The sequence below is a fragment of the Lissotriton helveticus genome, chromosome 7, assembly GCF_964261635.1.
Source record: "Lissotriton helveticus chromosome 7, aLisHel1.1, whole genome shotgun sequence".
Taxonomy (NCBI): domain Eukaryota; kingdom Metazoa; phylum Chordata; class Amphibia; order Caudata; family Salamandridae; genus Lissotriton; species Lissotriton helveticus.
The window spans coordinates 1,034,250,749-1,034,262,954 of record NC_136068.1 but is presented as its reverse complement, the minus strand read 5'-3'; the positions used below and the strand labels follow the sequence as shown (position 1 = coordinate 1,034,262,954).

Sequence of the window (12,206 nt, the reverse complement as noted above, 5' to 3'; positions counted from 1 at the left end):
CATTTTCAAAAACAAAGTAAAAAGAAGCATACAATCAAACATCTTGCGAAAATGAAAAATACAAGTGAAAGGTCCGATTCTTAAATCATTACGGACTGTACACACTGCAATTACAAACCACCTGCTTTCAATAGGGAACATGTAGCAACAAGCATTGGCATTGCCAATAGGTCTCGCTTGTGGGACCTTATAAGTATTTAGTTTTGCAGCACAATATCCTTGTTGCATAATCGGATATTGTGCTGCAAAACTAAATACTTATAAGGTCCCACAAGCGAGACCTATTGGCAATGCCAATGCTTGTTTAAGCTTGGATTATAAAAGGTTTTGTTTTTTCATATTTGAAACCCAGGGGAAACATCCTTTACAACGCAACTTTTACCACGCAGTGCTATTACAACGCAGGTTTTACAACGATAACCATTACAACGCATTGCGCTGGGGGGCGCTCTATGATAGGGAATAGATTTAATTTACTATCCAACACCTTCCCTAGTGTCCACGGGGACTGGAGTTGGAATAGTAAATTAAACTATTCACTATCCAGCACCCCAAAGCGCTATGCGTTGTAATGGTATGCGTTGTAAAAACTGCGTTGTAACAGCATGCGTGGTAAAAGCATGCGTTGTAACGTCATACATCCGAAACCCAGTGTTGCCCTTCCATTTTTTGCATTTTCCTCTCTCATTAGATAATGGCTATTGCTACTCATAATCGCACAGCACTGACTGCTCATTTGACACAACATGGAGTCCCAGTTGCGGGGGAAACCATTATATTTGTGGTTGAAGCGAACGCTGCTTTTCTCTTCTAGGTTTTTGTATTCTGGGGTTAAGTTCCCGGCAGTGGAAGGGAATGATGATTTCTTTCATGAATATGAACACATTGCGGTTACCCGGGATTATAGACCTTATCGGTCACTTGAAGTTCCGTTGTCAGCTTGGGAGCCCATAATCTGGTTGAATGGCGCCCTACCTCACCCTGTTACAGTAGTTTGTTTAGGCCCTTTATTGTTCAACGGGCCACATGGCCCTTTTTGGCGGGTTTTACACCACACCCAAATTATTGTGGTGTTTCACACGCAGAGCTGCGAGACTTACATGAATCGTTAGTTAGTATTCACATAAGTGTGGTACAATATATGTCCCGCATGATCCAGGTGACTCCGGCTAGAGCCCCACCTCAGCAACCAGGACATTGTGGCATGGTTATTAGCCCGATCACGATTAATTTAGTGATGGGGAAGCGTCCTCAAAATAGAGATAAATTGCCGTTCTGGTTAGCCGAGCGATTTGAGCAACTTGGTGCTGTATTTCCCAATACTTCTCCTTTGGATAAAAACAGAATTGTTACCATGAGTTTTCCAAAAAACCTTTTCCCACTTTGAATGATTGCACCGCCTGGGGGAAGGTGTTTGCGGCGCTGTATTCTCTATGCTTTGGCACCCCCTCCATGACAGTGCTTCTGACAGTTCTTAAGAAAGTTCAAGAGGAGCACTGGGTATAGGCCGCCCTGGAGTTGGGGATGAGACTGGTTGGGGTGTTCCCTAGAGTCTCTGATATGATACTTGGCAATATAAAAGGAGAAACGGTTAGTTTGCAAGTGAGTCAGCACCTTGAGGCAGTAGCAGACCTTGATAAACAACGCAAATTACCTAAGATTATCACTAAGGTGTATAAAGCATTAGGGCGTAATAATTTGGGGAATAAACCTTTTACTCAGCCACAAAATAAACCCCCTCCTGAAAAGGAGGGGCGTCCATTCTTTCCTAAAAATAAATTGGAACAAGAATAAACAACAACAACAGCAGACGCAAGGTTCACGTGCTGGTTCACAGACACTTGATGCTTCAGAGCATAGGTATGATTTGCGTGACCGCTCTAAGCTTAAGACGCAAGAGTGGTTTCAGGTTCCTGATCCCCGTTCTCCTCATTCCTTGCATGACTCGTCGGATCAACAGTCTGGTGGAGGGGAATGTCAAGATTGTAGAAAAGGCGAGACCACGCAACAACGACGTGATCCGCCACACCAGTTTGATGTAAAAGCCAGACCGGATGGACAACTGCCATATCGTGCCCAGTTTCAGAAGAAAAAAGTTACCGCTTTAACAGCGAAGTATGCCTCAGACGGTGAGAACCCTGCTACTGGATTGGAGATGGGCTGTGACACTCCTAGCTAGCGTGGTGAAAGTTACCAGAGGTTCTCCGTCCTTGTCTGGAGGAGAGAGCATCCGACACATTCATTACTGTGGAAACAGCTGATACACAAGTTGCACCCCCAAATTGAAGGTGATATACAACGTACAATTAAGGGTATCTTTTGAGATAACCTTACCTTGTCTTATGACATATTGTTGGCAGAGGCAGACTGGCCTCCTCCATTTGTTTTAGCGTCTTCCCGCGGAGAGGACAGGATACTCCAGAGCTTTTCAAATTAGGTCTCTGATGAGACTAGCCAGGCTTATGCATCGGAATTGGCTTTAGCCCTAGTGTCCGCTGTGTATCGCAATGAGGTGGGCTGGGATAGAGATTCACTGGCACATGAGATCCCTTTGCGATCAATGCTGCAGCCTCAGGCGCAGTATTAGATCAGACGGGAGGCGAAAGCGTCAGTTAGTGACATTTTGGCCCAGTTGGAATATTAGGGTGTAACAGAACCCTGTGTTTCATCAATGAATAATCCTCTCTTTCCGATATCAAAACCGGACGGTTCATATCGCATAGTTTTGGATCATAGAAATTTGAACAGTCATGTTCGCACTTTTGCCGTACAAAACCCCCACAGCTCTGCGTTAATAAACAATATTGTCCGTAAAAAGTATAAAACCACTTTGGACATGTCCAATGGATTTTACAGTCACAATTTGGCTCCTGAGAGCCGTGACTGAACCGCATTTACTGCGGCTGGCAATCAGAAAAGATTTAAAAGGTTGCCTTTTGGGCTAGAAGAATAGTCCTGGTGCGTTTGCTGCGCGTGTTGTGTCACTTTTACATGACATAGATCCTGATGCTTTCTCTTATGTCGATGACATTTAGTTGACTGATGACAATTTGATACCGCATCTGGTGCCTGTTGACCGCATCATCTGGTCCTTTGCAGACTTACGGCACAAATTTAATTTTGCAAAGTCGCACATCACCTATTTGGTGGTTCTCTTTTTGGGTTACAAACTCAACAGTGAAGGAAGGGGGTTAGCTCCCCACTTTCTGGAAAAATATGCTCTATTAAAGCCTCCTTCCATTCTTAAGAAGTTTGTTGGGTTTTTTGAATTTCGGGAGGACATACATTGCTGATTATGCCCAGCGTATCAAACCACTTTATGATACAACCCTCCTTTTTGTCTTCCAGCTGGCTTCCGGAACATACAGAAATTCTTCGGTCTTTGCAGTTTGGTCTGCAGGCGACCAACTATCGTGACAACACAACTAACTTAGTCATATGGATTGTACCAACTACAGTGGGTTTCACTTACCTAACGTCCAATGAGGGAGATACGGTCCCCATTGCCTACACATCCCATTTGCACACCCCAGCCAAGATGCGTTTTCCACCCGTTGAGAAAATTACTATAGCAGTACAGATGGAGATCCTGAAGGAACACTCTTTGGCTCAGGGAAAACGCATTTGTATGGTATCACCTGTGCCTAATCTAGAAGCGGTCACAAAGGCGAGCGTACCGAATTCTAAAGCCTTACACCTGCGTTGGATACAGTGGGCAAGTTCTTGGACATCGGCTGAGGTCACTTTCATCTTTGACCCATCCTTGCAAACGCAGGAGATTTTACAGTATGAACAGGCTCATACTGAGCCACAGTTTTCGCTTCCTCTTGTCCAATACAAATGTATAGTTTATGAGCAGCCGGCCGTGGATTACAAACATGCTTACTCGGCTGCATATGCTATTGGGGCGGGCTCTATGGTTGACGGTGTGTTTAAGTCTTCCTTAGTCCACACACATTCTCCTGGAGACTGCACAGCTCAGTTGGCTGAGCTGCAGGCTTTAGTATTGGCTCTCAAATTCACTGATCCAGATGTACCTACTCCTACAGTGCGCAATGTTTTCTATTTTGTACAGTCGTTTAAAGACAATAATTATTTTGGTCTCAAAATGACTTGCGTGCAACCTGTGTTCCACTGCCCACGGTACCCTTCTATTGGGCCTTGGATATCTGCCTCTCCACTACATCAGGCGCGGACCTGGATTATGATCTGTTGGTGGGTTCCTTGCTGGCCCATGACCAGGACTGTTCTGGTGACGCCCGTATGATTGTGGACAAGTACGAGAATGTGAGCGAAAAGGTGTGTCTTGTTACTGCATTTCCTGAGAGATCCGGGAGTGTTGTGTTATGGGGTGTCTAATCATTGGTTTCTCAATTTGGGAGTAGGAGAGCGAGTGAGACACTATAGCTAGTCGGTCCTGGGCTCGTGGGTACTAAGGCAGTAGGGAGGCTTAGCCCCTATTTACCGAGGTCCTATAATCCTGCGCATAGTTCTGTGTATGTGCAGAATCCCTGCAACAATACCTGCTTGCATCTTTGGCCCACAATATTGATTACGTCCAAGAATATAAAATATTGGGCTTACTTGCAGACTTTCATTATGGCTGCCAGTGTTTTTATACTGTCTAAAATCATTTTACACACAACTTTTGCTGCTAGGGGTAGTGGAATTATGTTGTTTTAAAATGGGTTTTTCTAATGTAATTACGCATCAATGCCCTTTTACTATCATGGCCCACGGGAACAGTTTTAGTAAGTTTGCAAATTTTGGGGCTATATGAAGATTTAGCCACAAATGTTATCGATTTCGCTCTCTTTAGAATAATTTGCACATACATTTCTGCTGCTATGTGGTTGGATTTGTGCTCGAAACTGTAACTTTTATGAATTGCCCTTATATGGAAGTTTTAATAATAAAATTACGTGTGTATTTGACTCAATTTATCTGTTGCGGTAAAGGATTTAAATATGTAATATTACTATTCGGTTATAATCGGGACCATCTTTTTGTATATTCTGTTTTATGTTAATGTGGACCTCATTAGAAATCCAAATCTTAATAAAAGAATTGAATTGAATTTGCTCACTGACTAAGTAAGATAAGACTTCCTATGGAAGATCTCATGGCAGACAGGACAATTGTCGAGCCGATTAAGTTAGATGCACGTTCCCGACCAACCACTAGATGGCAGGAGTATACAAAGGATAACAATCTATAATCAACCAATTTACAAAACCAGAGAACATTTTTTCTAACACGGGGAAGCATCACGACGAATAGTGGGGTAATAAATAACTCCAAGGGTAATCAGTCAACTTTTGAAATTTACAGGGTCATGCAGACAACCATTAAGAGATAAAAAGGTAGACCATTTTCCAATTAACACCGGTCGGACGGGTCACAACAAATTAAGAGGCATCGAGAAAAGCAATAAATGAGGAACTGAAGTCCTAACCAGGACTAATGATAAACCATTGGACATGTAATCTCCTAACTAAGAACCACTGACCCGGAATGCAACGGTGAAGTGATGATTGGACATTGAATCTAACTTCAGAGATGAACAATGGACCAGCAAGAATCAGAAGCAGGCAACGGGCCATGGAAAACCGATGAGAACTTTGTCAGGGAATCAATGAATGAGGCGATAGAGGAATAAGCAACAGCCACTGATTAGCAAAATTGATCGGCATTCAACCTATGAGCAATCACTGGACAGGCAAACGTGTAATCATCAATCAGGCAAACGGCAGTCACTCACTAACTAAAGAGCAGCAAAAGAAAACAACGGTAAATTCAAATGATAAAGAGGAGCCACACGGGCGGCCAATAATGAAGAAATCAAATGACAAGTAACCGACATATGACAATTCACATGAGTACTTAGACTTGCAATAAGCTAGTGAGAAATCAGAGGACAGGCAGCTGACCAATGAACCCGCAGACAATGAGGAACCTCAACTAGGGAACAGACCAATGAGGAATTGCAGGAAAATTACAAACTAACAACATAAGGATGGGCAATTGACCAATGGAGACTCAAGTAGAAGGAAGTTGCCCAACATAATTGAGTTATAGGCAAGCACCCAGTGAATAATCACTCAGAATATCTATGACAGGCAACTGACAAATAAGGACTCATGGGGACAAGCACTTGGCCAAGTAAGCCTCACAACAACTATCTGCACAATATGCTGGACCCTCCTTTTGTCAGAGAGCAGTAGTTGGTGTAAAAAAGGCAGTGGATCTAATTTGTCCCTCTATCTGGTAGGTTAGGTGCTTGCGAAGTGTCTAACTACAAGACTTGTATTGAAGGCTTGACTCTATTAGAGATAACAAGCCCTGACGAAGTTGATATTCTCGACGAAACTCATTAGCTACTGGGAAGAGTCAGCTTTGGTGAACAAGCAAAATAAATTCTTTGTGAAGGCCAAGATTTGAAATAATAATTGACGTGTGGAGTTCAAAATCTGAATGAATACATCAACTTGAGAATCTATTGTGATTACAAACTGAACATACATACTATCAGTGTGGGCCAATTGGGTTTATCTGAATACTTTATTTAAAGTCACTTAGGTAATTATTAAAATTAAAGTCCTCTCGTTAGAAATGGGATTTCCAGTTGGCTGAGGCTTGCACCAAAGTCAGGCATAAACCACCACTCTAGTCAGGGCAAGGGAGTTTAAAGCCAAAGATAACCCCTGCTCACCCTCTAGGCAACGTGGCGCGAGCAGTAAGGCTTATTGCGCGCGCACCCAGCAACAACACCCAAGGCTCACCACAAAGGAAACTCCACACAACGTTATATATAAAAATAGCCTTTGTATTATACCAAACACATTAGATAAAAATACACACTTTACAATGTGCCAACAGGCACGGGCAGAATTTACGGGGGCTATATGTACAGGACAGGGCCACATGGACCACTGCCAGGAATAAGCACTTTTAGAACTAGAACACTTGTTGGAATTAGCACTTTGCACGGATAACCCTTAGCACATAGAACAATTGTAAAACCAAATAGACAATAAAGCACACAACCAGTAACCACTGGTAACAGGCAAGTACCACCTACGCAACCCTAACCACCTTAGGAAAATATTACGCAGGGAACCAGGACCTCACTAGCAACACCTGTACTAGGAAGAACAACCACCTAAGTATCACAATACATTTAGGGGTATAGGCATAAGAACATTACACTTGATGCATCACAACATTCAGAGGTGTAGGGAAAAACACATGATGCATAAACATACATTCAACGGTGTAGGGAAAAGCACATGACGCATAAAAACACATTCAGAGGTACAGCAAAGAACAATTGCGCAGGCCACAACCTGTAACTGTCCCCAGGCCAACTGGCCTCTCTGGGGCTGAAACGCCCTGTGTCCCAATGGCAGGGGGGCCTAAACTGAGCAGATGCCCACTAAGTGCTGGGCAGCTGTAGGATCTCTTCTGGGCTCTTAACAAACAATGGGACCCAAGCACGACGTGGGAGCCTCGTAGGCTCTAAAAACAAAATGCCCCAGGAGCATTGGAGTCCCCCCTCTGGGGACTCGGAATACCAAAATGCCCCCTGAGCCTCGTGGGCTCTCAAAACAATGCGGGCGGGAAGCCTCGGGGCTCGGAAGAAAGAATGCTCAGTGTGGGGGGGAGCAGCCCGCTGCCTGCCGGGGTCGCTCTACCACCCAGAATGCCCCTGCAATGTAGGAGTCCCTCCCGGGGGACGCGAAATACCTATGATGCCCTGGAGCCTCTCAGGGCTCGTAAACACATATGCCCAGGTCGTGGGAGTCCCACTCGGGGGACTCGAGATTTCCAAAATGACCCCGGAGCCCTCGTGGGCTCGAAAGAGAGATGCCGCCAGCCGTTGGAGTCCCGCTCGGGGGACTCGGAAAATACTGGTGCGGGACAACAGGAGAGCGGCCCTCTGACAACCGGGGCTACTCTACCCTTTTCTTGGACACTGCCCCCAAGATCAGCTCATACCACTGGGGCGGCGGGCACCGGCAATGTGCCCCGACGCCCCCCTCTCCCCCGCGCAGATGCACACTCATCGGGTCACTTTTGGACTCTTCTCGTCCTGCAGCTGGCTGTTCTCGGTGGGGGGACACGCACAGGGCTTGACCGCCGATGCGGAAGCCCTGCCTCCTCTCTCCGGCCGACTTCCTCCTCTCTACACCGGAGCACGGGTGGGCTCCCATCGACTTCCGGTTTTTGGAGGCAGTACTTGCGGCAGCCCTTCCAGGCAATGCAGGCTGGGGGATAAATCAACCGAGGGGTAGGCTTCCTCGAGTTAAATAATAAACTGGGCCACACGAGGGGTAGGCTCCCTCTTTAATTTAAATATAAAGCGGGCTGGCCACCCGCTAGCTAAATTATGCCACGAGCGGCACAAATGCAAGGTGGGCACTCGCTTGGGAGCACAAAGGGGGATCCCCGCGCTGGGGAATCCCTCGAGGACGGGATCACCGCGCCAGCGGTGCAACGCGCTCTCTTGGAGGGGGAGGCCAGCACTCCCCAGGCGCTGCAGGTCAAAGGAGTCCCCAAAAGCCCAAGGACAGAATCCTGTAACAAGAAGGAAGGTAGGGGGGGCCAGGCTGGGCCCATGGTCCAGCTCACGGGGCCCTCCAGGCAGGGAGGCAATCCCAGTGGCGGTATCCTCCTGGTGCCCAGCAGCAGCAGGCCCCCCTCCTCTGATCAGGAACAAGAGAACCTTTTGCAAGGGGACACAGACCCTTTTTATACAGTAAATCTCTTTGTCTGTGTGCAGGGTCGGGGAAAAACCAGTCACAGCTGGTTTTGGAGCACTGTGATGTGCTCAGCCACCCTTCCTATTCACTAGTTAGGCTAGGGTCATCAGTCGCATCACAGGGGGCGGAGCCAGCATTGTGTGGGGAAAGCCCAGCCCTATTCAGGTCCCAGGTGCACTCCTCCCCAGCCATCACACATGCAGATCTCCCATTCACCACTGGGGCAGACCCATCCTGACTCCTGGAGCCTGGCTCACCAGCCAGCTCCAGCCAATCACATGCCAGACACAAATTACACAAACATGCCAACTTCTAGAAGTGGCACTTCCACACTGGACACAATCACGCCGCATACATCATTGCGCAGCATTTAATCACATGAGTCCGCACATACCAAACTCGCACCTGCACTCCCCACGCATCAGGAACTAACATGGTCACACACATTCCCCATGCATTCCTATGGGAGGGCAGGCCAGCCTCACTACACGCACGCACTTTACCCTGGGACACAGGGGAAAAAGTGCGAAGAAACCAAAAATCACTACCACCAATACACATTCATAAGCAAAAAGTTTAGGGGTGAACCTGCCAGAAGGGCCAAGTCCAACACCTCTGTAATATCTTAAAGCAGGGTGGACCAGCTATTATGTTATTTTTTTTCTGACCTCTCCTTTATTTTTCATCTTATGAACGTGACAATCAGAGACTGCTTCTCATGTATTGCATGCAAGGGAGTAGCCAGAAAATTAAAATGTCACCACAAAACCTCTAATTACACTGGGTTGGAGATACAAGTAAGTCCAACCCTTCCTAGAACAATTGGATTCACCCGTATATCCATCTTTCTGTCCATTCTTCCTCATACCTGCCCTCCAACCATCCATATTTCTATTTTTTAATTATTCAGTACATTCTTTCACCTTTCCATCCACCTATCTATTCACACATTCATCCTTTCGCCCACCTAGCCACCATTGGTTTTTCCATCCGCCCATGCTTGATTATTCTATCAATCCATTCTTTCACCATCTCGTCCGGCTAATGTGCATTCTGTTCACACATCCATTCATTCATCCACCCATATCCATCCTTTCAACTCTTTCATCCATTCTTCCTTTCACCCATCCATCCACCCATTCTTTCAAGCGTTCTTGGGCCCTTCTGTCGATCCATCCGTTCTTCCTTCTTTCAGAAATCTTTACTTCATTTGCTCTTTCCAACGTCCCATCCTACCACTATTCCTTTCTTGCAAGTTTCCTTCCACCTTTCCTTCCGACCAACATTTCTTCCTTCTTTCTTTCTCTGCTCTATTCGTTCCAATTTCTATCTACCATCTTTCTTTCTCTCTTGCACTCTCTCGGTTTGCTGCTCTTTGCCCTTTTTTTAATATTTTCATAATTTCTTTCTTAGTCTTCTGGTTCACTTAGCAGACATACCTCAGCTCTGCCATGGTATTACCTTACTGTGTTTTCTGATGCTTTTATGCATACCAACAAATAGGAGAGACCAATAAAAAATTCTTTTTTTTTTGCAAGACCCAGCTTATCAGGCTTTCGGGACCAGTTGGAACCCCCACTTAAGCTGTCAAAGCGGGTGGGTCATGACGCCTCTGGTTACATGTTTATAGCAGAGCCTAGGTTACAGCAGCAAGGTTCCACCAGCATAATTTAGAGAGACTACTGCTTATTCATCCAGGAATATGGTGTGGTGGCAGTGGGGTCACGCTGTGAGTTTCTAAACTCTACTCTCCCCAAGGGTACACATTGACTGCTCAATTCTACTTCCCTTAGGGAGTCAAAGGCGCAACAGAAGTACCTTGGTTAGCCAACTGACGTGTGACAGTATAGGGACCCTTGGACACCTGTAATAAACAGTAACTACACCGGCTCCGATTGCCCCTGCATTCCAAGAAAAGGCCTTTAACAACGCTATACATCTCTATAGCCTGTCTCCTAATTAACTTATTGGACAGAAAAAAAGTTACTTCAGTTCACTGACACATTTAATGATGAATAGCTCAACTTTAGTTTCAGCCTCTAGCTCACTTGAATTATACTTCAGTACTCTATCCTTGAGCCTTCCCGTAGCCAACGTGCCTGCATCATTCCCAACAGTACTTGAAAGACAAAATGCAGGAACACTTGGATCTCTTTGCAGATGTAATCATGCTTGGACATTGCGACTCTCCAAAAGATTGTCAGGGACTGTAGGTCACGGACCACAGCTGTAAATATATCTTAAAATTCCCTGTAGGTGGACTGCCGATTTGGTACTGTAGGGTTCAGATTCTCTTCCTTAGCTAAAACCAAGATCGCTGAAAGCAAGTCCCAGGAACTTCATGCAACTTCCTGCACACTTTAAAACAGATGCTCTCAATCCCATAGCTAGCTCTGGTAAACATCAAAACATGCATTGTTGCCCTGATTTCTGAGCAAGCTAAAAAAAAAAAAAAAAAAAAAAAAAAAAAGTGTGAGATTCCTGATCTCCGTATTGCTAGCTTCCACACATCTTTACACATGTTCAAATCCCTGATCTCATAACTGGCACCTGCATACCTTTAAAAAAAAAAAAAAAAAATCATATAGAGGACTCCCGAATACATAGGAAAATATACAGATGTCCTGATCTCCTCACAGATTACTCTCAAACGCCTCTAAATATGGAGAGTTGTCCAGTTTGAACCCCTTGGCCGCGGCGGTAATTTTGCCGCGGTGCTGAAGGGGAGAGGGGTCCGCGCGGCGCCGCCATGCTCGTTATGGAACCAGTCTATCGCGAGCCACGGGCGCGCTGTGCTTGTGACGGAGTAGTTCCATCACGGCCCCGCCCGCTCATTAGAACGGCTGCGCAGGCATGGAATTCCTGCAGCGTGGGCGGGGCGGCCGCACTGTGACGGAACAACTCGGTCACCAGCACAGCGCGTCCCTGGCTCGTGACGGAGTAGTTCCGTCACGAGCACGGAAGGGATTAAAAATTGCTAACACACACCTTAAAACAAGCCCAGATCCCCTCCTTGCCAGATAAAAGGTTTGATCACTTGCAGGCGCCCATCTCTTCCCGTCTCACATACATAAACAGATGCAGGTGCTCTATTTACCTCAAAACTGGCTCCCTAAATCGTGTGTACATATGCCCGACCCTCTAGCTTTCCAATTTATGTGATAGTGTGTTTCTTCCTCAGGCCACACTTTCACACTCCTCGCCCTTACTGCATCTTCTCTTTAGTGCTGAAACCTTATAGGTACTAACCTGCTTCCAGCCAAGAGCAGCACCTTGGCATTATCCAGGCCCTTTCGAAGAAGCTCCTTCACCACTTCCTGGATGATCAATGCGCCCATAAAAGCAAATCCACCTGGAAACAAATCTTTACATTATTCCAGTTGTCAACGGCCACCCACGCCTTCAATCCTAATAAGGTACTCATCTATAAATATGGATACCAGT

General features: G+C 45.9%; 1 protein-coding gene across 3 annotated transcripts in view; it reads right to left on the bottom strand.

Annotated features, from left to right (window-relative positions):
* The window catches only part of NOTUM (notum, palmitoleoyl-protein carboxylesterase), a 155,273-nt gene that overhangs the window by 71,342 nt on the left and 71,725 nt on the right, over positions 1-12,206 (bottom strand). For all 3 annotated transcript variants that reach the window (XM_078653789.1, XM_078653790.1, XM_078653791.1), the window contains exon 7: positions 12,012-12,114. In XM_078653789.1, coding sequence (XP_078509915.1) covers positions 12,012-12,114 — 103 coding nt within the window. The remainder of the gene's footprint in view (positions 1-12,011; positions 12,115-12,206) is intronic.